At 40.4% G+C, this 25,440-nt stretch overlaps 1 protein-coding gene across 1 annotated transcript in view; it reads left to right on the top strand.

Moving 5' to 3' along the window:
• dph1 (diphthamide biosynthesis 1) overlaps positions 1 to 25,440 on the top strand; it is an 87,134-nt gene continuing 61,694 nt past the window's right edge. Inside the window, exons 1-3 of the mRNA XM_033632314.2 lie at positions 1 to 128; positions 2,013 to 2,162; positions 21,574 to 21,637. Coding sequence (XP_033488205.1) covers positions 59 to 128; positions 2,013 to 2,162; positions 21,574 to 21,637 — 284 coding nt within the window. The 5' untranslated portion in view covers positions 1 to 58. The remainder of the gene's footprint in view (positions 129 to 2,012; positions 2,163 to 21,573; positions 21,638 to 25,440) is intronic.

Consider the following 25,440-nt stretch of genomic DNA (forward strand, 5'->3'; position numbering starts at 1 on the left):
CTTCTCTTCCTGAGCTCTGCACTCGATTGGTTTCGCCTTTCTCTTCCTCACATGTTTCATGTTTGGGAGAGAAAATATGGCAGCTCCTGGGACTGAGGTTCAGATTGTTCCTGCTAAAAAGCCCACAGGTAAATATTAACGTCCACTATTAAATATTTAGTAAAGTAGAAAGAGAAATACATAACGTATATTCGTATTTTACAGAGATGTCGATGAGTCGTGGCTACATTAGCGACACTTAGCTGTTTTCAGCACAATAACACAGCAGTCTGGCTTTAATGCAAACAAGAAAATGAGTGTGGTGTGCACAGTGTTTAGTAGCTATCCAGCTTTATTCAACACAATCAAGTTACATGAGGAAACATTTGCTTTATTTGTCTAATAATCAGCATCCGGTCAGCGTTCAGTGTTGTGACGTCTCCCCACCTGACTCAGTGTGATGGGAATGACGCTGGCAGATGAGTTGTGTGTTTAATAAGAGTTTACAAAAGATGGTGTGTGTCATATTTATGGAGTGGATCACAGTTACCGTCAACAGACATGACATTTTCTCTCTGTGCAGACACACAACTCACTGTTGGACGCAGCATCCCAGATGATAGGCATTTTTCTCAGACATGATTTCACACGATTGCATCATATTGGCAGCGTTTATAATCAATCAGCACTTTACACTGTGTCTGCTTATCAGACTTCTGAAAAGAATGCAAACAAAATATACAGAGACATTATTTTGGACAAGGTTTATCTTTATATTTTGTACATGGACAACAGTTCATAGTTGGCTCCTATTTTCTAAAGATAACCAGAGGGCTCTTGGAGGCCACAATGGTCCTTTTCGCTTTGACTAGCAATATCAAAAAGAGTCCACAGACTGCAGACCATCTCTTTATCATGTGAGAAAATTGCAGGGCTACTGATAGAGGTGACAAATGATGGTGATCCCTGTGGCCGACAGTTAAGAATATCTAATGAGAAAGAACCTGAAAGGCTGTTTTCTAATCTGAATCCAAAGCGCATCCTAAGTAAGAAGACACCAGCCAGGAGTTTTCCTTAAAATGTTCTTTAGCCATTTGTAGAATAATGACAGATGGAGCAGGAGCAGCAATTTTAATTGACTGCAATTTTTGTTTGTTTCAGTTTGTCATTCAGATATGTAATTTACTTGGACTGTGCCGTGACGGTAGCTCCAGTTAACTGAGCAATCAAGCTGTAATGGAGGGAAAGCAAAACAGTGTCATCTGTGTCTGGTGGCAAAGATTTATATAGAAAGTCACTCAGTGGCCACATGAATTATGAAAACTGCAGAGTGTGGCTGTTTAACAAGTTCTGCATTTACATTTTTGGAGGATAAATAATCTTGCAAATGAATGTCTTGAGTTGTTTATTGAACTCAAGAAACACCAAAGTCAAATAAAATGGCACAAAGTAAAGTAGTGGTTAGTCCTGCTGTAAACAGAGGAAATATAAGCCTGTGATAAAGTGCCAATAACCCCATCAAAAGGTGGGTGTTAGCTACATGAAGCTCAAACTGCCAGGTAATTGGAGCAAAAACGTCAACTTCTTTGCCATTTTAGCTGGAGTTTCAAGCCACCCAGTAGCTTGTAGAAATTTATCAAAATGCTGCATGGACAAACTTGCAGTGCTCTCCGATTCCATAGCTCTCATACCACGTAAAAGTTGGCCTTGCCCTGTAGAGGTGGAAGACACTTCTGGACATATGGATGTGGAAATGGACTTCCCCGGAGTGAATTATTATCCCTTTTCTCACCCCAAGGCTTAACCTGACCTATAGAACATGTTTGAAACCTGCCTTTAAGCATGAGTCTCGCTCCATGTGGTGCTGAGTGTCCTGTACTGACGACTCCTGCTGGGCAATATCACTGATAACTGTTATTATCTGACTGTGACTTTTCCGATGATAGTCTCAGTTAAGGTTGATTGATTGTGTCCTCGCTTAAATCTGTGTTCACGGCATTGCTAACAGCTCAGTCGTTTAACTTTCTCCTCAGTCCGTGGACCACGACGGGTCGCCAATCAAATCCCAGATGAAATCCTGCAGGATCCCGAGTTACAGGAGGCAATCAAAGCCCTGCCTGCAAATTACAACTTTGAGATCCCCAAGACGGTTTGGCGAGTGAGACAGGCGAAAGCCAAAAGAGGTGAGCTCTGTTCTGTCTTAATACACTTGACTCATATTGCACGTGTGCTCTGTAAAAGCAGTCGTAAAATATTGTTTACACTACATGATTTAAGCACCGATTTTCCACTGGCTAACAGTTTTTGGAGATTGTGACAAGAGCCTCAGATCAGAGGCAAATCGGTGCTTGCTCCTGTGAGCGATGATGGCTACATGTGCATTTTCAAAGACACCATCAGAGAGATTTCTGGACCTGTCTGTGAGTCCAGTCCTCAAGTGTGAAATTTGTTTTGACCGGAAATGACAGCAGCAGCAACCTGAAGCTAATTGCAGGGCAGCATACGGGGTGAGGAAAATATCAGGGGGAGGAAACGTCTGCACCAGAACAGACAATCCTTGCTGCCTGCATCTCCTAACCTTTCTTAACCAAATGTTCTTTTATTTTTCTACCTTGTTTTTTCATATCAAACAATTTGAAACTCCAAATTGGAGAGAACTCCTGTCTTTCCTGTGGTCTTGCGTCGTTTTTGTGTCACCTCTGGCATGTGTTTTATAGACCAGACAGACTTAATAGGGATTCCTCCTAGTAAACTGTCTTGTAATGTGTGACCCCCTGTTGTCAGTAATGTGCAAACCACAACAACTTGGAGATACCCTGCTATAAGACAGATAGTGGTATAATGTGATCAGTACAGCAATCTTGACGAGTTTAAAAGTCGTTTAGTGCGTCGGTGCCTTTACTGCGAGGTGAAACAGGGTTTGTGTGGCCCTCGCTTAAGGAAATGGTTGGTTTATTAGGGCACTATTTAAAAGCGGAGTCGACCATGTATTCCACAATGTCACAGTGCTCATGAGTAAAATAACCACAGCACTGGATTCTCAAGTGCTTTTGCTAGAGGCTTTTAAACTGCACAACTGATTTCTGAATTAAGCTACATTAACTTAATTGCACCAGAGGTTGGATAAAGGATGTGCAGTAAATGCAGTGTTCTACACAGCCTGTATACTGTATTTAACAGGAGTAGTTCCAAGTTATAGTCATGTTAACTAGCAGAGCTGGAGTACAAGTTACGCTTCTTGTGAAAGGATCTTTGTGCCCAAACATGACACTGACAACCAGTTTTATCAGCCTGGGGCGGCTTTATGTATTTGTTTGAGAGTTGAGTGTTTTGCTCACTGATTTTGCGTTACTGAGCGATTTGCATTTTTCTGCTCCATGCACCTTGTGTTTTTGCAAGAGCACCCTGAGTGCCTGGAGTTGGAAAAACTTCAACCCAGAGTGGAAAAGGGTCCTGGTGTGTTTTTTCCCCCAATGTCCAATTAAATGAAATAAAAGGCGGGCCTTCTTTAGCAGTGATAACTACAAGTTTGAGGAGTATGTACATGGTTTGTGTTAAGGTAACTGTCCAAGGCAAGCTACAAAAAATATCTACGTTCCAACGTTTTACCTAGGCCCGACGATTGACTGCAGATTGTCAATTGGTCCCTGACTCATCCTAAAATTAGAGTTGAACAGACCATCATCCAGGTGAAGCTCCTGGACCAGCTGATGGTACTCTCTGCGATTACTCTTCTTGCAGAGGGTCTCATGTACCCTCACAGATCTGTGTCTTTGTGTCCAACATCTTATTTGGGAAAACCCTTCGCCCTCAAAAAGAGCCAGAGTACGTGCCCTCTGCCTGTCCGTTTTTATATGTAGATTTTAAGGTATCTATGAGTTTGCCTCTCAGCAAAAAGACGCAGGTCTGATCAGGGCATGCTTCAACAAAAAAATACTGTACGTCTCACCTTTTGCAGCCTGCAAAATGCACTGTCTGATTAGAGCCTTACATTCCCTGCAATGCCCTACTTTACCATGTAGTATGTATATGTATTTATATTATGTCCATTAATGTCACCACAAGACACAGCTAATGGTAGCTGAGGGCTCAGCACTGAAGTACTTTCCTCTGTACGGTTACTCACACCTCATTAACAACTACTTTGCATGTTTGAGGGCGATAAGCAGTACAGAGTGAATGTATGAATGCACAGTATGCACAGCACTAAGAATCTTATACCCAAAGACAGCGTGTTCAAGCATTCAGTCAGAATGCCATCCATGAGTGTGTCTGTGCTTTGACCTACTTTGACGACTTTATTGTACAATCTGTAACCTGCCAGGTTCACACAGGTTTATCCATTGTTGTGACAAATTAAAAACAGACCCAGTTTTGAAGAGGCCGTGTTCATCCCACAGTGACTCAGTATATTAAGATGTATTTGTGGTGATTTGATTAAGAAAAACAGGCTTTTTTTTTATTATTTGTGTTAACTCTTATTGGTCAGCATGGACACCAAAGTGAAGAGGAGTGCTGTTCAGAGGCACTTCCACGCCCAGTGTGTTTTGGAGTCGGTTAACACTGAATTTGTGAGGGGGATGTGTTAGCTTTCTTTGATCTTCGGGGGCGGGGGGGACAGTTCCCGCAGGAATTGAGCTTATGTGTTATTGACAGAGTGAGGAGACTGCAGTCACACTGTCTGTGGCGGATGATGCTCAAACTCAGATGCCTTTCACTGTCAACTCAAATGTGTGTGTGCAGTGTAACTACAAATATAAAGGAATCATACTTTTTAATGTCTCTTTTGACCTAGGTTGAAAGCTCTTGGCCTCATGAACAACAAACATTTCAAACCCAGTCTCAAAGTAAAAGGAGGAGACGTATTCTACTCAGCTACAAAACTTGGCAACAGTTTCAGTTGCCTCTGACAGACTGTCTAGACGTCATATCTTTTGCTAAGATGTCTTTTGTTTGTTGGTATTATTTCAGGATGGAGGTCAGTCAGACTGATACACGCTACGGGTCACTTGAAAAACAGTACAGTCAAACAGAATAATCAGATGTGTGCAAATAATCCGAACTGAATGGCGAAGCCTGCAGTGGGATTGTAGCCTCAGGACTAACTGAGTGTGGGCACAGTGGGAGGCTTCACTGACATTGATGTACTGTTGCTGTGCTTTATGACAACAGGCAGATTATTTGTTGTTGCTCTTGTACTGCCTTCAGTAACATTTGATAATAGCATTACATTGTTTTACTAGCCTTTATGCCGTTATTAAGTGATGATAAAATAACAGAAAAAAATGTAAGTACTGCCAGGATGCTTTGAAGAGCTTCAGTCCCCTATTAATTTTGTTCTATCAAAGCAGAGCTGTTTTTTGAAATTACAAAATCAGCAGGGAAACAAAGAGGCACAGGAATTAGAATGGCCGTCGATGACGCATACAGTATTTCATTTTCACTATCCATGTGTAGAGACAGTATTAGATAGTTTGCAGGTTTTCATAAATTTAATCTAATACTATGGAAACCCTGAGGAGTAATCAGGTGGTGGGAATGCTTCTACTGAGAGTTATGTGAATCTCATCAAGAGAAAAGTGCCTCATTTTAAGGTTCTGCTGGATTATGACGAGCCACACACCCAGGCATGGCTGCTTCTTATCGTTTTTTTAAAGGGGGACTAATTTAACACTATTAAAATAATGAGAGAGATAAGAGTCTTACGTTTATGTCTGCAGACCTCACACTCAGTGATGCGACATTCTAGACGTGTTGTGTTGACATGAATACGTGTCGTACAATTATTCTATCATTCAGTCATTCTACATTCTACGTGTGAAAACGCCCTTGCCAATTTTTAATCAGCTTTGTATCATAACATTGTGTGTTGTATTAGTAAATTAACTGTAGTTAACTTCGCGCCAGCACCCAGATCTCCCTGCTCATCTCTAGCTCAAATCAGCTGGATGACTCAAAACAATATTTGTTGGCTCTCAGGCTGTTGTTTGATCATACTTTCTCAGCTTTGAATGCACGTCTTCCTAGACACAAAGAGTACTGAAGACAGAGCACCACCTCGCTGTCTCTCACTCGCTCGATCTCAGACTCAGACCAAAGTCAGATTGAACTGTTGAACAGTTAAACGAGGCAGTGCTGATCAAATATAAACCAAGATTCTGTCACTGTATTGCCAATTTCTCACCTAAAACGTCTTCAGAAACAGATTTTAGTGCACTGTTTGGCTGTAATGCGAGAATTTGTGAACAGAAGCGAGCACCATACTGTTTTCTGTATTGTAAAAACAGGCTGAAAATACTGAAATCAAATGGTAAAACTGAGCAGTGCTGATCAAATATGAAATATGAAGATTCTGTTACTGTGTTGCTTATTTCTCACCTCAAATGTTTTTTCAGCAACATGTTTTAGTGTACTGGTTAACTGTTGTTCAGGACTGTTTGTTAATAGCCAGCTGCCATATTGACCTATGGTCTATTGTCATCACCCACCTGCAGGAGAGTTTATTGGTCCGTTGTGGCACAGTGCATTCTGGTAGTTGTAGGTTTTTGACCTCTTGAGCAAAAGCAAATGCAACAGCCCTTTTTCCTCTGTTTTCTCTGGTCATATAGCACCAATTTCAATTTGTGTCTTTCTGCTGCATAGATACCCCAGTTTTATTAATAGACCATCTCTCCAGCAGTAAAACACCTCTTTAGTTTTTAAACTGCTTCTGCACTTGTATCAACCTTTCATTACATGAGTGGCACCCTTAACACTCAGATCTTAATTAGTTCTCTCTTCATATACAGTAGCCTTCCGAATTAAAATAACTCTGATTACAGTTGTCCTTTACTGTAACCCGTTGAAGAAAATTTAAATGATACTGCCCGTCTCAAGAGGTTACTCTTCTACCGAATTTAAAATTCAAGAAAGCACATGTGAACTAGGCAGACTTTGGAAAAAAAGTAACTGACGGTTTTTATTTTCTGTTTCACTGAAAATGTGCTAAATCAACATTTGTGTGTCTGCATGCCTCAGAAGCTTATCGCTCATTTTGTCAGCCTGGTTTAGTGAGAAACTGATTGAGATTTTCAACTGACAAAGAAAGATTCTGGATTTTTATGGACTCTGATGAAAATGTTGTGGTACTTTTTCACTTTAGAATTTACTATGCAGAAATTGCAACTTACTGTTTGTAAACACAACATTCAAACTTGTCCCCTAAAAGACTTAAACAAGCTATCAAAGCTAACTGCTGGCACATGCCTGTCTTAACAGGAAACAGGCCGACTCCATGTTGATCTTCATCTCCGTCCTCTCCTTTGGTGCTCGCCAGTGAAAGTGATATCCAACCACAGATTTACTCTTGTTTTAGAACGGGCTTTGTCTGCTTGGTGTTTCGCCTTGTGTTTATTTCAGCGACATGTCCATGATCTTTGTAGCTTCCTCTTTTTCCTACCAAAATTAGTGCACGTACATGGGATTTTTTAACACAGGAAACCCCTCTTAATATAGGCGATAGACTCCTTTCCCACTGCCAGTAGACCAGAGCAGTGTACACAGCTCTGCAGCAGATGAGTATGCCTTTTCTGTGTGTCACGTTCGACATCATGGACAGACCGGAAAACAGGTTAGTTAACAGTAGAAAGCAGCATGGAGGCCCATGGAAAAATTTAACAGTGGTTACTTCTTTTTGTACATCTCTTACACATTCAGTCTCACTTTAAAACTCGGTGCAGACTAATTAGGATCAACGTTTAAGGGCTGCTTGGGCAGAGATACACAGTATTCTGTGGTTGCGTGTCATTGCATCTCGCCGGTTAAGGGGCTGAAATTAGGACGATCACCTGAGTGTTATGTTTCCATCGATGCTGATCGGAGTCGGAGCTGATAAGTACCCTTGACTACTGCAGAGTCCTTTGACCCGTGTCTAAATGCCAATTATAACCTTTCCCATTACATTAAAAAGCCAGATGTTTGCAGGTTTTTGTGCAATGTGAAAGAAGCTTTGGATGCGTGCTGCTACTACCTGATCACTACCTTTTCATAAAGTCCTGACCTCACCTATGTACTGTTATTGGCTGTAGGCAACACACTGCCTAAAAGTTGCAGCCCAGGAATATCCTGAACACAGCAAATAAGAAGAAAATAAGAAGATACAGGCAGAGGGCAGAGTCTCGGCAGAAAAATGCACTGCCACACACTTCTAGTAGGTCACAAGTGATGATTGAGAGGGATTGCTTTTGCATGGGTCTGCACTTTATTTTATAGAAAGGCCTGGATAGTATACCTGTAAGGACGGGTTCATGGTTGAAGTCTGTTTTAAAATACTAACATGATCATGCAAAGGTTGCTTACACTCTTCCTTTTGTCCATACTGGTTGCAAAGACTTTCTAAAGCAAATTGAATGTAAGTAAAGGTTGACAAAATGATTTCTTTATTTTAATACATATTTGAGTATTGGTGTAAGAGACCTTCAAAAATGTGAGCATGTCCTTTAATAACATGTGCTTGAATTCCTGCCCTCATGCATTGTTACAGTTGATGTTTCCCCGTGCTGGGTGCTCTTATTAAACAAGTGTTGGGAAAGTGTTAGCAATGGTGGCATCCAGCCTAAGAAAAAAACGTCCTTCACGAATGTAAATGTCAAAATGTGTCGTCCTTCAGTCGCTCCTGCCTTGGGAGGAAATATGCAGATGGCATACCAAGAGGATTTAATCATTTTTTTTAGGTGTCCCTGTGGGGAGCGTGCAGTTTACCGCAGCTTGCTGGCTTTGCTTTTGCTTTTTTTTGGTCGTGTGACGCTTTTTATCAGAGCTCACCCTCTCTCTCTCTCTCTGAACGCAGAGAGCATAACTCACCTTATCACCCCTGTCTCTCTCTGTTCCTCTTTGTGTCCATCTGTTTCTTTGTCAGCCTTTTGAACTCCTCTCAAGTCTCATACACTGTGCTTTTGAAATGGAGGGCTGAGGGAGATACAGTAGAGTGTTTTTTTTAGCTGCCCAGCCTTTTTTTCCTAGAGTTTATAAATAGTCAAAAGCTTCGTGTTGTTTTGCCTGATTTTCTCATTTTAATCTAATTGAGCGTTGTTTTGATATAATCTGTTGAACATCTCGGCTCTTTACAAGAGCAGCTTAGTTCAGAGTCTTTCTAACGGCTGTTGGCTGTCTGCTGTCTTGATTACCGTCGCACACTCAGTTAAGATAAAGACAAGTGAACAAAAATATAATTAGGTGATAATAACTTGTTGACTTGAGTCTACTGTTTTGTTTGTGATTTGTGATATTGGGCTTTATAAATAAAATTGATTGATTGATTGATAGATTTTTAGAGAATCAGTCGTTTGATGCCTTTAATTGGAAGAAGGACCAGCAAACAAGCCAGATGGACGCTCTTCAGACTAGCCTTTCACAAATAAGATGAAAGCAGTGTACTTTGGTGAAATGGCTGTTTGGTACATACTGAATGTTTTTTTTAGAAACAAATGGATTGTGCTCTCCAGTCCTGGTTTGTCTTCATTACATCAAAACCGTCATGTGTCTCCAGGTAGTGACATTTGCCATTTGTGTTTAGTTCAAAGTAATAGCCCCATTAAGTTAAGAAAATACAGGCAGATTTGCTTTTTCTAGCCTCGGTTAAATAATCATTTTATTCAAACAATAGTGTGTTTTTTCAAGGCAGGTGTCGATATTTGAGAGTAACAAAAATCTGATGATGATAATAAATATTGCCTTTTTTTTCCTACATAAACACACAAAATGACTTATTTGTCCCTTGCCTGTTTTTCATATGCAGTATCTATACAATTAGTGTTGTCACAGTACCAAAATTGGGACCCACGGTACGATACCAGTGAAAGTATCATGGTTCTGAGTAGTATCAGGATACCACAGCAAAAATTAGGCAGATGTGCCTTTTGTCATTTATTAAAAGATGAATCACTTTTCTATAATACATCAATGATATTTCAATGGAATAAATTACTTATTGACTTATTCATACTTCAAAAACAGCATCAGTAAGTGATTAACATAGGGGGGATTAAAATAAAAAAAAAAAAAAAAATGAAAATCAACCAGCCACCCTCCTCTGACAAGTTAAGAACAGTCCCTTGATTGTGGTGAGGTTTGTGGGCGGTAACCTGCTACAAAGAGAGTAATGTGAACGGCTCGTTTCTCCTCTGACATGACACATACCTGTGTGCCGCCACAGCTCGGCTGTTCAGGAATTTCTGGGCAGTCATGACACCAAGAAGAGGAAATTATTGGACCTGGAGCCGGGCTTCTCGGTCGCCGGTAAGCCGCTATCTTGTGGTGGCCATAGTGCTCCGCCGTATTCCTGTCTGTGAGCCCCCTTCAACCCACAACCGGCAGGATTCGCCTTTCGTTTCTGCTGCTAGTTGAAATCTGTACTCGCATAGCGTGTTCCTGACTGATTTCTTTTGCTCGCACAAAACTATTTTTAGTCGCAAATGTGAGTAAAGTGCTCTGTGGAAAACAAATCACTGTAGCATATATAAACAAATCTAGCCTACAAGTTAAAATAAATAAATAATAAGTTTCACTGCTCAAAGATACTCAATAGCTCAGCTAATACCTGAAATGTCACTGGAAAACAAACCACTGCAGCAGTATATTGAGTGCCAGGTGGCCAGCGCGTTCCGTTATTGGACAGTGCAAGGACACTCACCCTCTTACGATTGGACTTTGAACTTATCCCACAGTAGTGGTACTGTGAGGTACCGTAGTACTACGATGCTCCAACATTATGGTATCATATGTACCGTGGAGTTTAAGTACCCAGGTCTACTGTTGGTACCAGTAAACTGTGCAACGCTAAATACAATACACTAATATATTTTTTTTTTTTTTTGGCCAGATTTCCCTTGAAAAAGTGATTTTAATCTCAAAGGACATCCTGGTTAAATAAAGGTTAAATAAAACTAAATTAATACAAACGATTTTTACCTTTCCAGGTAATAATCTTTTGCTCTCTGTGTTTAGTTTAAAGTAATATAACCACCATTTAAGAGGAAACCGATTATATGGCCGTACCCACAGTGCAGCCATTTCTTTTTGATTTAAGATCTTAATTCACTTGCAATGGCTTTGGTCTTACAACACTTGTTCAGCCTTGCACACACCTACTATTGGGTAAAACAGAAGAATTAAAAGAGACATAGAGATAAAGCAATAGAAACAAAAAGCAGTACGGCCTTGAGTGTCTTGGGGGACCTTGAATTCATGAAAGTGTTCCCCTGCAGGGATTGTGAAATGCCCGGGGAGTTGTTTTGTTTTCCAAGGTCTTCTCACAACTAAACTACAGACAATCAAAAGATTAGCACAGTTGACAGTTTCTCTTCAGATATTTCCTTGCGCTTCAAGACAGTAAGCAACATGTGGAGCATTTAGCCATTTCTTTTAGTTCCTGCAGCTTTTTCCCATGTTGCAGATGCTTTTATCAGTAGGCGTTCCGTGGGAAATGAGAAGTTCTTAGAGTCTTAAATTCAGTTGTTAATTGAGAATTGCTTCAACACCAGTGCTGGTTACACATCCAGCTACACCGAAGCCCACTGAACTGAACAGAGGAGTCAAACAAGCGGATGGTGACTACATGACTACTTCTTCTTCTTTTTCTTCTTCTTTTCTAGTTAATTAATGATCTATCTCGATGTAGTCTCATTTTGCATCCCACAGTAACAAAACTGCTGTTTTCTCCCATCCCCAATTATGAAATAACTCCCCACTCAGTCAAGATGGCCTTGTCTTCTCTATCTGAACAGTGTGTTCCTTTTACAGAAACATGAGAGCAGAGAGAGCTGGCTGCCAGTGTAAAGTTCAAGCCCATTATAGTCAGTAGTATCTACAGACTGGACATGCACGTGGGGATGTATGCGTTTGCTGAATAGAGCCTAATTAATGGTAAAGACAAAGTTTTACATGCAGTAGCATAACCTTGGTGGAACTGTGCTTATTCAATTCAGTATCTACTTTTAAGACTTCCATTCTGTCCCAATTCACGTATGGATTCACGTGTACGTATGTGAACACATGCTGTAGGGACTTTACAAATATAGACTCCAAAGTGGTAATTGGTAAAAACAAGTCATAATAATGAGTTGAATTTTAAAAGGTTGTTGGATTATGTCAGAATTTATCTGTTAATTAAATATAGGAATAAGGTTAGACTAAATACACTCACCAGCCACTTTATTAGGTACACCTTTCTAGTACCGGGTTGGACCCCTTTTGCCTTCAAAGCTGCTTTAATATTTTGTGGCATAGGTTCAACAAGGTGCTGGAAACAGTTTGAGATGATTTGAGCTTGTTACATGGCATGTTATCCTGCTGGAAGTAGCCATCAGGTACACTGTGGTCATAAAGAGGCAACACTACTCAGGTAGACTGATGCTCAGTTGGTAGCCACTAAGGGGCCCAAAGTGTGCCAAGAAAATATCCCCCACACCATTACACCACCACCACCAGTCTGATCCATCCTGCCTTGTTCTGTTGGTACAAGGCAGGATGGATCCATGCTTTTATTTTGTTTACACCAAATTCTGACCCTACCATCTGAATGTTGCAGCAGAAATCAAGACTCATCAGACCAGGCAACGTTTCTCCAATCTTCTATTGTCCAATTTTGGTGAGCCCGTGTAAATTGTAGCCTCAGTTTCCTGTTCTTAGCTGACAGTAGTAGCTGCTGTAGCCCATCTGCTTCAAGGCTTAAGATGTTGTTGGTTCAGAGATGGTCTTCTGCAGACCTTGGTTGTAACAAGTGGTTATTTAAGTCGCTGTTGCCTGTCTAACATCTTGAACCAGTCTGGCCATTCTCCTCTAACCTCTGGCATCAACAAGGCATTTTCACCCAGAGAACTGCCGCTCACTGGTGTAGGGGAAATACCTTTTTGAGAATGATTGCACTCGTAATAAAATTTGGGGCACCACTCTCCTAATGAGGGAAGCGACTAATCAAATTAATAACTCCGTAAACAAATTATTAATTCGTCAGCACACTTATCAATAATGAATCAGTCTCAATATCTGGGTTATGAATTCTCCATGCAGTGATCTTGATTCCTGCTGAAAAGAAATATCCACAGACAACGACTTGGCGATAAATGAAAATTTATTTAAGCTAAAAGGGTAACAACTGAGTACATGAATGAGGATAATATGAAATAACACAAAATCAACAGTATGTATAAATGGATTAAAACAAGAAGTAACACTCATGTGGGTTATTTAATTTGGTGATAGTGAGTGAGTATGTTAAGATAAACCGGAATGCAGAAATGTACAAAATATTTATCTAAGGAGTCCTAGATTAAGATTAAGATAATTAAATCTCCTATTCAACATCAGCTCTAACCACTGCCCAGACCTGGCCTCCACAGTCACCGGACCTGAACCCAATCGAGATGGTTTGGGGTGAGCTGGACCGCAGAGTGAAGGCAAAGGGGCCAACAAGTGCTAAACACCTCTGGGAACTTCTTCAAGACTGTTGGAAAACCATTTCAGGTGACTACCTCTTGAAGCTCATGGAGAGAATGCCAAGAGTGTGCAAAGCAGTAATCAGAGCAAAGGGTGGCTATTTTGAAGAAACTAGAATATAAAACATGTTTTCAGTTATGTCACCTTTTTTTGTTAAGTACATAACTCCACATGTGTTCATTCATAGTTTTGATGCCTTCAGTGAGAATCTACAATGTAAATAGTCATGAAAATAAAGAAAACGCATTGAATGAGAAGGTGTGTCCAAACTTTTGGCCTGTACTGTATATGTATATATGTATATGTATATTTTTGACATATACTTTGACATGTTACGCGCGATAGGCACATACTCTTCTCATTATGGTCAGAATCGGTTCTTAACATCCAATTAAAACGAATACAATTGAAAACAACTTATAGTTGCGACATATAATGAAAAACAAAATGAGGAAGCACATATTCATGCAAACAAGTTGATTAATGAACTCCAATTATATTCCTATACTTCAAACACATAATATGGATAAAGGGTATACTTTCACTTCCAACAGACATTTCAATTTTGGTCACACAGAACATTTGGTAAGAGAGGGGAGGGCGTGCTTTCCTGGGGTGACAGGAAGGGACAGGATGTGGTGGAAAAAAGAAGCATTGTCTTAGACAACTAGTGGATTGTTCATCACCGCGTTTTGCCTGAAGGCTGGATACTTAAGATGGCATCTGAAACTTGAGGGATCCCAAGTGACTTTTTACCTCCTTTAGGCCTAAGGATAGCTGAAAGAAGTTTTCCAGTCAGGGTGATACAGGGGTGAGTCCTAAGTACAGTATTTGACCCCTGGTGGTCTGGTGGGTCTTGTTCATTGATAATACTGGTTCAAGGGACGTCCAGACAGGCTGTTCCTCTACACTTTCCTCTTTTTGCGACCATCCTTTGTAAACCCTAGAGATGGTTGTGTGTGAAAATCCCAGTAGATCTGCAGTTTCTGAAATACTCAGACCAACCCGTCTGGCAGCAACTACCATGCCACGTTCAACGTCACCTTTCTTCCCCATTCTGATACTCGGTTTGAACTTCAGCAGGTCGTCTTGACCATGTCTACATGCCTAAATGCATTGAGTTGCTGCCACGTGATTGGCTATTTAGCCATTTGCGTTTATGAGCAGTTGAAGAGGTGTACCTAGTGGCCAGTGAGTGTATATAGTTTATAATGCAATACAACACAATAGCATTGCAAACTGTGGTCTCCCAAATTACTATAAAGTTGAATCAACTCTTCTCTAAAATAGTTTCAGCAAAAACTGATTAGGCTGTAACCTTCATGAAGGTAAGATTTATTACAGTGCTGCTGTAATACACTATATTAACTCAGTGTATCTAATAAACTGGCAACTGATTTAATAAATGAGTTAATAAAGGAGTGCATACACACCTTAAATGTAAACTACTACAGGCCAAACCCCGTACATAGCATGATTCTAGTCTTCCTAGCCATAATCTGACTTTCTGAGTAATCCCTGGGCTTTGTCTGTTCAGTCTGTTGTTTACTGATAAATTGGTCTTCGTCTTAGTTTGCCTCCTGTCTGTGATTGTTAACATAATCCCAATTGTAGCTTTCCTGCTACCACCCATAGTGCTACAACAAGAGGAATGTCATGTAACAGCATCATTAGATGATTGGTGATTGAAAGTTCATGTAAGCCATGTAAAGTGGGGTCGCCAGAGGGAAATGCAAAAAAAAATTGAATTATTACTATATGTATTAAAAATGTAATTATCATTGCATTAATAAAGGGAAGTAGCTATATTCTGATTTTTTTTAATTTGTTGTAGTGTTGTCTTTTCTTTCTTTTTTTTAAACACATTTTGCAAAAGGGGAGCGTTGGCCATAAGATAATTCTGTTTGGGGGGTCTAACATTAAGTGACGTGTGCAAGAATAGGTTTCTTTTTTTTTTGGAGTTGTTAGGTGTATAAACACACGACATCTGAAGCTAATAAATGAAATATCCTTACAGAGTTAATGTGCCTCTCTAAGATGCCTCTCCTCATGAGCAACAAATTTGCCTCAAGAACCCATAACTTCTGATTATATAGATTTTCCGCCATTTTGAATTTTTTGAAAAACACTTCAAATCGATCTCTTCCTAGGAAGTTTGACCAATGCGCATGAAACTCTATGAACATAATGTAGGGACCAATATCTAAAGTTCCCTCTTGGCAAAAGTTGGAAAACTTACTAAAACTGAGCTTCTGTAAGGCAATGAATATTGCGGAGGGTGTGGCTCATCACATAAAGGTGTATAATATCTCAAGGGTTTCACCGATCACCACGCAACCTTGTAGGCATATGACCACACATAATCTGAGGGGACCCCTCCATTATTGACCCCATCAAACAAAATGGGGGCGCTAGAGAGCTAATTTCTTATCTAGGCCTAACCGCCACATCGATTTTTACTAAACTTGGTAGACATGTAGAACAGGACGCCTCAAGGTGACTGGAGAAATTTAACTCTAATTGGCAACTGGGTGGCGCTATAACAACAGAAAAATAGCTAAAATGAGACTGATCTCTGTGGCTCCCCCTGTGGCCTAATGTTTTGTTTTTTTTTTGTTTTTTTCCCCTAATTTTTGGTCTGACTAAGTCATGGTATGGTATGCTGTACATAATCACGGAAACTGTCAGTGTGTCATTCTGTCTGTCCCACGTTTTTTTTCTACTCACTGACGTGGTCAATCTACTGTACTTTCAATAAAGCAATTGTACTATCAAATTCACAGAAACTCTGTCTGAATACATTGCACTTCTTAATGGGTTCAGTTGACTATTTAATCTGCAATTTCCTATGACCTGTATCCCAAACACACACCTTGTGAAACTGTACATGGGCAACTGTGCACTCAATGGGTATGGACTAGTGAACTTATATTGTGCAGACCAGATTTTAGGATTTTAATTACAGTGGATATACATATATCCACAGAATATTAAAACAATATTTATCCACTGAAGTCACACAGAGTGCATAAGTCACATCTATTGCATTCATTGTCTTTCTCTTAGCATACTGGTGTAGTTATGTGACCGAATTACGGATTACATTCTCTAGGAGGACCCTCAGCACATGGCTTTCGAGTTTCCCTGTAGAGCAAACTGGAGATAGGCTTCACTACACCACAGCGAGCCAGACGGTGGTGATTGCCTGGATATGTTCATGGAGGACTTTCCGGTGACACTTGGCGAGCCGAGTTCTCTTCCTCTGCCACTAAACCTCTAATTAGTCACTCTGTCAAATCGGCTGCTTCTTCATTTAGATTTGTTGTTTAAATGTAGGCTATTATATGGCTATTTAAAACATGTCTGATAGTCATTGTATATAGCCGTAATTCTGGAATATTAACGGGTATATTGGCTGTCAAAAAAAAGTCAAGTGTAAACCCTAGACAGTTGTCTCATTCATGTCTGTATGGTTTAGGTTCTCTGTTTTGGGGGGCAGGAGTACACTTCCAAAGGTAAAAGCAGTTTATAGTTCTTGCCTGAAAACTCAAACATGCATTCAAACAGCCAGTCCCACCTCCAGCATCTAACTCACCTTTCGCCGGGGGCAGTGGATGGAAAAAGCTCTTTGCTTCTGTCAGCTACGGCAGAGATGTGCTCCGAAACCTTTCTCTGTTAATAAACTTGCCCTTTTCTAGGTAATGACCTGTCTTTCACTGTCTGCATGAGCGCTTGGTGATCCCTTAACCTTTCATCAGTAAGAAGTGCTCTCGCTCCTCCTCTTCATGCTGCCCCGTCTATCACTCCATCTCATGGCCATTCACCAACCTCCTTGGCCTTTTGTCTGTCCCAGCTTTTATTGTTTAATGCTGTCTGGCCCTGAAGTCTCAAATTGTTTCAGGCCTTTTCATGTGAAAATGTTGCGCTGAATTCAGCATCTTCAAATCGTAAGTGTCCACAGAGACGTTGATGGATTTATTGAAGAAAGGTGCGACAGAGTTTGGCTGGGAGAAAATGTCATGGTTGATTGAAACAAATCCTTTGTCTCCAGGTGTTCACTCTGTGTGCCCAACATGGTGGCTGGGACTGAACACTGAAGTGGTCAACACCTTGTGAATGTATGTTTGTGATCAAGTCAAGTCTGCATGAAACATGCATAAATTACTGCTTCACAAAGAGTAAATGGCATCCAGAGAGCTGTTGACAGGAGGCCTTGGCGATACACAGTGTAATCTACTAAACAGCAGAGCACCTGTAGTTTACACAACAGTCAAAAACACTCACACTCAATTGAAAATCAGCTAAAAATGCTTTCTAGATAATTAAAAACTTGTCAATTTGACATCCTTGTGTATATTTTGAAACATTAGTTCTTACTTCTGATTGAAAAATAACAAATTCCTTTTCTTAACAACTGTGAAATGAATGTGCGAAAGGAATCCCTTGTTGCCAATTCAGATAAACATGTTTTATTGATTTAAATCAGCAATATGCAAGTCAGATGATGTTAATATTACTCCTACTCTCCTACTGATTTGGCGAAAGATAGTGACAGTGAAATTCAATTTCGATTATCAAAAGCTTTTTTAAAAAACACTCTTGGAAAGCATATTTGTTCTTTGATGAATTGTGAAATAATGGATCAGTCAATTCACAAAGAATTTATCTCAGAGTACTTTTTTAAATTGAAGTAATTTGTCAAGAAAAAATGCTTGGTTTTCTTGTGCCAACTCTTTGAAATGTGAGGAATTCCTGCTTTTCTGTTTTATATCACTGAAAATTGATTGTCAGGTTTTGGACTGTCAGTCATTGCAAACGAGAAATTCAAATACATCACACCGGCCTCTTGGAAATCATTTTTTACCATTTCCTGATGTTTAATAGACCAAGAGAGCAATCACTTAATTGAGAAACTAACTGACAGATTTATTGATAATAAAACAATCATTTGAGCCTTAATTGGTTTAAATTGTTTCATTTTTAAAACTGCAGGTCAAAATGCAGGCTAAGTATTATTGTTAATATTAATACTAGTAATAATATTAAGATAGTTTGTCATGTCATAGCACCACATTTGCTTTCCTTATTAATCTCCTCTCTGTCACTCTTGTCTTCTTCTCACCCACGTCATGCTCTGATTCCTGTCCTATTATTCCTTGCAGGGCTACACTTGACATCATCAATATCTTATTAGTCAGATAGTCATCATGTTTATTTGATGACGAGATGGCAAGGTTAATGTATATTAAATCATGGATTCTTGATCTACCAAATAATATAGGACCTTTCGTGCAAAAGCCACCAAGACACATCTCTTCCGAAATCCCCAGGGGACATTCAGATTTTCATCTACCTTGAATTCCAATAAAATAGAATAGATGATATTATCCTGAAAGGAAAGCTTAAAGGTGCAGTTCAGTTTCTCTGAGATAAGGAAGCTGAAACATTTTTATTGGTGTTGAAGCTGAAGTAAAACGCATACAGTTACCTTTATCAGGGTTCCTTTGGTTATGGAAAACCTGAAAAAGTCTGGTCCAGGCCTGGATAACTCATGGAATTAGAAAAATCATTAAAGGTTTTGGAGAAGTCATGAAATTTTCCAATGTTTAATAAAATTGGTAACCTGGAAATCCAGATGCCCCGTCCCTAGCAAATTCTAATTTGCACTGCACGGGAAATCTGGCCCCAACGAGCAGAGCCCGCTGAATCACCTATCAGACCAATCAGATGAGTCTATCTGACAGAGGCGGACTCTGGGTGGGCGTAACATGATGACGACGACGCTGCACTGTAGGAGTCGAAAAGTAAACAGCCAAGATGGCAGCTGCCGAAGGACTGCGTCCATTCAGTTTAGCTTTGGAAGAAACGCTAAGCCAGCTACACTTAACTTTTTCCTTGAGAGAGGAACAGAAGACTGCCCTAGAAAGCATAATATTTCAGTTAGCCCCACTGTTCGGCAAAAAAATGGGGCTTAGGGCAATGAATACTGTACGTCACCTTGTTTTTTGCTCTGATTGGCCATCGTGCTATCCAGTTGCGTGTGGCGGCATTTGAAATGCCTCAGTTAGTGCCGCCCCTTGGGTAGGAAGAGTATAGTCTGGATTTCCAGGCTATGAAATTGGTCCATCTGGTCCAGAAGATGCTGCAGTCACAATGGGATCTAAAGTCACCACAGTTCCAATTACACACAGTAGCTGATTATTTTAACCTTAATAACCACCATTCTCTGTTACCTCTTAGGAGTTTTAAGACTCTCAGATATTGTGTTGATTATTGTTCCTGATTTGTTCCTTCTCAGTGGCTTAATGACGTCCTTTTTCAGAAGTTTATACTTCTTTTAGTTGAACTTATTTATTTCAAATCCCCTGCTCATATATTTGGAGTGAGATCACACTTTCTTTTTTTACTAAAGTCAGAGTGAAATAAAATCAATGATTTCTCTCTAGACACATTATATTTGTTAGAAAATACTTATTAAAAACGTGAAAAGACTCAACTATGCAGTACTACATCGTGGAGTTAGACTGTTAAACTGTTTTTTTAGCGTTTCTCTGACTAGGATTTTTTTGGCAGTCCTGAAATCATGGCTCAGTGATGCATTGCAGCCATCCTTAACATAACCCCATGCCCACCATACAAAAACTACATTAATAATAATGTTGCACATAGCATCAGTGTTTTCTCATTGTCGCAGTCTAATAGTTACATGAATAAACAACTCTGTTAAATACTACAATCATTAAACACAAGCAGTGTAGCCATCACTAATGTACTTTTCAGTCTTTCAGCCCAAATCGGCTACCCGGACCACCGGCAGTTACTGTTCACTGCTTCAGTGAACCTGGCATTTTTGACATACTGCATTTGTCATACTATGTTTTGGGACACACTGCATTTTTTTCTGGTATACTATGTAGTTAGTCTGTCACTGTGCAGCGACTTGCTCGTTCTTCAGCTCAGTGGTTGTGTACATCTTTGTGTTACTGGGTCAGCTGCTAACAAGAGTCTGTCGCTTCACTAATTTCAGCTCCTTCAGCGAATATGCCCCTGCGAAGAATCTGATTCTTTTTTTCCACAATTTTGAAACCTAATTTATTTACTTGGTGATTTTAATCATTCAGATTTGGCTGGGTTGTTAGTAACACATTGTTCTGTTGTGCGACAAACTCATAACTCATTTATTTTTGCTCTACCCAGACTTTAAGAGTTCCACAGGAAACACGCTAGTTCAGTTTCCTTTGCCCACTACAGCCATCCTTTAAAGTACCTGCACCTGCTTTTTAGAGGCAGAGAGTCTCTCAGGCAGTACTTATCCCTGCGTTTAAATTAGCAGCAACTCCAGCAGAAGGTGCAGTCTCACATGACATCTCCAGTCATTACTTGCGTGATTTTTCTTTAAAGGATCATGCGGAATGGAAACTTCACTGATTGCAGGCAGGGTGAAGTTAAGACAGTTCCAGGCCCTTCTGCCTGTTTTATAAATGAAAAAAGCATTCCTGTCTTTTGATGCAGAGTGAGTCTAAAAACAAAGCACAAACCACTTAGTAAATGTTGCCGTCGACGAGGTTTTCCCATTGGTTTAGCTCAGTTGGTGTCACACTTCAGTAGGTTAGTAGGTCTCCTGTTGTCGGCATGCAACACCATCAGCAGGACAAGTGGTTGTTAATTGGTTGCTTGATTTTAGTTTTATAGCAGCCCCATCAGTTTTCTTTTCACATTAAATTCCAGCTTCCACTTGTATGAAGCTGGTGGGGGTGGGGGTGGGGGGCTTCAGTAGCAAAGAGAGTGAAAATGTGACTCACAGCACCAGTGGCAGGGATGGAGACAGACAGGCGAAAGAGAGAGTTTAATGGCTCCGTACAAGCCCTGAGCTGTAGAGATAGACCTGTGGTGATTGGTTTGGACTATATTTCCAACAGCCCATCACTTGCTAAAATAAACCAATAGTACTACCGTGGCAGAAGGGAAATTACCCTGAAATGTCACTATTTGCTGTCAGTGGAGCACTGTGAACCAGTAGCAGAGGCTATGTATAACTGTGCTGTCCAGGATTTATTAAATAACATGTTGCCGTCAAGTGTGTAACTTTTCTGTTTGCCTTTTCCCCCCCTCTCTCTCCAGTGGCTCTGCAGCTCCCGGAGGGCCTGCAGATGTTTGCCTGTGTCATCGCTGACATCATCGAGAGGTAAGGTGGTTAGTTTGATTGCTGAAGTTATTTGGGAGTCTGTGAGTAAGACGCAGGTGTAGAAGTCAAGCCAGCGGAGCACGAACTTTAACTGCCGCAGCCACTCGGCGCTCATTAGGAGAGCAAGAGTTTTATCACGATGCCCCGCCTTCGACTCAGTCAGGGACTCAGCTGAAAATGAGACACGATTACGCTGTTTCAGGACAGAGCAGATATCTGAGCTTCCCCTGCTCACAGTTGGAGGAGGGAAGAGATATTGTTCTTGTTAATTACATCTTGTTTCAGTCTGCATATGCCCTATTGCACACCAGCACTCTATCACACAGACACCACAAAGTTCTTTTTTTTTCCATCCTGCTGCGAGAAGTGCTTCAGCGTTAATGGGCTCTTTTATGCTACAGTATAGTTAGGCCTACACTATACTCAATAACAAATTGTGCCTGGTTATTAGACACATGCATTATGAAAAACTTTTATGCGGGGGCTGCTATGAAGCATTTTTCTCTCAGGTTTGTATCTCTGTGGTCTCATTAAACTTTCAGCTGGCCTCTGCTTAGGGATGTGAATTGATTAGATTTTTTTTTATCGATACCAGTGTCATTATCGATACAGCTTATAGGTCAGATTCTTTATCAATTCCCATACTGATTCAATATCAGCTCTCTGTGTGGGGAAAAAAAGTAGGCCAACACAGATTTTCAGTGTCAACACAACAGTGACACCCGTAGGGATGGGTACCGAACTCCGGTATTGAACGAGCCCCGGGGCTACATTCTTCAAGACCGCAGTATTGATAAGCTCTGACCTTATTGGTACTGGGGCAGTCGCGTTTTTTTTGTTGTTTTTTTACAAGATAAACCTTATTTTGCACATTTATCTCACCAACTCAGTCAATTATCCGTCATTGTATCATAATTTTCGCTATTCTCCCTGAAGACGAGAGATCTGTCTCGCTCACCCTAGCTGCCTGCTGTGTGTGAGTGGGGAGCAGGGGGGTGGGGCTGTTCTTCCAGTGACACATGCGGTGTGTCACTGGAACGTGACACACCACATTCCATTGAAATATCATTGATGTATTATAGAAAAGTGATTTATCTTTTTATAAATGACAAAAGGCACATCTGCCTAATTTTTGCTGTGGTATCGTGATACTACTCAGAACCATGATACTTTCACTGGTATGGGTCCCAATTTTGGTAGCGTGACAACACAATTATTTTATGTATTTTACATTTCAAGTTGTAAAAAGTAAAATGTTTTGTTAAAAAACTATTTTGTTGCATAATGAGAATTGAGAAAATAAAGCAATTTATGTTCTTAATTTGTTTTTTTCTTCCTCAAAAAGTATCGATAAGAGTACCGTTAAAATACCGGATCAATAACCAGTACCGATAAGAGTAGTAGTACCGTTAAAATCTTAACGATACCCATCCCTAGACACCTGTTCACCCTATCTTTGCTCATTTTCCCTACCTGTGCAGCAACTCTGAAAGGGGGGCGCTGATAGGTGAGCTGAGCCAGCTGGAGCCTGAGAGCTAGCTGCCGTAACAGTCTGTCATCATCTAAAATGGATGAAACGAGAATATTTGCACAGCATTTGTTTTTTATCTAGGTTTTCTTAGTCAAAGAAAAAAACCGATAAGCCTGCCTGTGTGACGCTAATGTTATGAATATATACCCTTGTTAATAGGTGTGCTGCATAGTTGGGAAGTGGCACTCAAGTTTCAAATACATATACATGTTACTCCTGGAATTTAAGCCCATGTTGTATAGAATGTTGCTAGTGTTTCCACCCTTACTTGAAATGATCATTTTACAGACATTACAAGCAGCACTATTGCCATCTTTCTTTGTGAAATAAAGCCACACTTTAAACCATGTCTTTACCACCATGACGTCATATTACCAACACGTACTCACTCCCAACTCGCCAAAGACGCCTCTCCAGCATCAGTTTTTGACGCTCAGGGATGGCATGTCCATTTACATTCATTTCCTGCATTGTGTCTTTTCAAATACACTTGTGTTTTTACAGGAAGTATACAATTTCAACTTGTTAAATGCATACAGTCTTTTTAAAAGTAAACTTAGAGCGTAGGTAAAATAAATTGTTTTTAGGTGCACCGCCCCAGGTTAAGGCAACAAAAGCATGTGCTGAGGTTTGGAAAACAAAATCATGATTTGGCTTAAAATAAGTCCATTTTTCACTGACGTAGTGTTACATCACGTGACATACATCACATGACATAAGTCACTACTGTAGCATGCTACATATATTATCACACTATGTTGTCATTAAAATAGCTGAAATTACTTTTAGTTTCACATGGGAAACAAACAGCGGTCTCCCGGGTGAAAGTCGGCAGTTTGTTTGACCCATCCACCTCACCTCCCACCGCCCTATGCAGACTTTCTTGCTCCTTACACTATGGCGGTTGCTTGGAGTATCAAAAAATGCCACTGTCTGATGTGGCTCATAGCGCTGCTAAAGGTTGCCTCTGTGCGTCAGTATCTGACACAGCAGGCCACTGACCAAGCGTCGGTATTTGATGATTTGGGAGTGAGACCGAGTCTATATTGCAAGTTTCCAGCAGCGTAGATACATGAGCTTGACGTCATTGTTTTTCATTGCATAACTGTCAGAAAAACATGGTGTCTGCATCAATAAAAGGAACTCATACGTTTGGAGGCATGCGATACCGATGGATTGGACAATTTGGAAGTGGTTCTCAATTCCCATTACTACCTCTGCTTCTCAGGGGCACTGTCCGCTGAGTGTTTTCTCCAAGAAAATGACTGCTATCATTAAACACCCAGAGTGGCTTCTTTGCACAGGTGTTTAGTCAACACTAAACTAATTATGACATGGACAAGATGAAGAATAGAGCGGCTGGAGCTGCCATAAACTTTTCAGGCAGAGCAGATATTTGATTTCACACAGGAAAGCTGGACCACATCAGTTTGACTGCATTATTGTGTTCTTCATGCTTACATGTGCTTTACTATGCCAAGAATTTATTTACCATTAAACTTCTTGCTCAAAGAAGCGATGGACAGAAGGTTGTCCTTCACTCTTACCTCAGCGCTTTTATCTATCTTCTCTTTTTACTCCACCATTTTGTTCATTTCTTTCTCCAGCTGTATTAACCCTCTATCACTTTATCTTTCTATCACTCGCTTTAAGGTATATCAGCTTTTTTTATCACAATAAAGATGATAGAGGGAAGTTTTGATGATAGGGTCTGGTCTTATCATTCCTGCTGCTATCAGACAGAGCGACCAGCCTTTGCTGCATGGCTTTTAAACTGAAACACCCACGCAGTCCACATTCATATGTTTGAATTGTCGCTGTCCATCATGGAGTCTGCGAAATCGGCCCCATCTTTTCCAATGAGGGCAATTAGCGGACACTAATTGCTTTTCTCACTGTCTTCATAACCCATCCTCTATCGCTCGTCCTTCTGTATTTTTCACCCTCTCCTCACTATCCACATGATTTCTCCCCCTGACTGCGGCAGAGAAGATGGTTCTCACGGTTCCCTTCATTAGCTCCTGTTATATAGTTTCCCTTAAGCTATTTTGCTTCTGTCTGTGCTGTCTTACTATGTAAGAGTTTTCTTTGCAATTCTAGTCTTTCCAGATTTAACAGATGGGTTCTCTGAATCCTGGATGAACATCAGAGCCTCTGTGTAGTATCAAATATCTCCCTTTTTTGTGCACAGATTATCAGATCGAGGCTATAATTTGAATGAAATCAGTTGAATTTGAATACTGTTGTCCCCTTTTATGATAACAAAGACAAA

Source organism: Epinephelus lanceolatus, chromosome 4, assembly GCF_041903045.1.
Source record: "Epinephelus lanceolatus isolate andai-2023 chromosome 4, ASM4190304v1, whole genome shotgun sequence".
In the NCBI taxonomy this organism is placed as follows: domain Eukaryota; kingdom Metazoa; phylum Chordata; class Actinopteri; order Perciformes; family Serranidae; genus Epinephelus; species Epinephelus lanceolatus.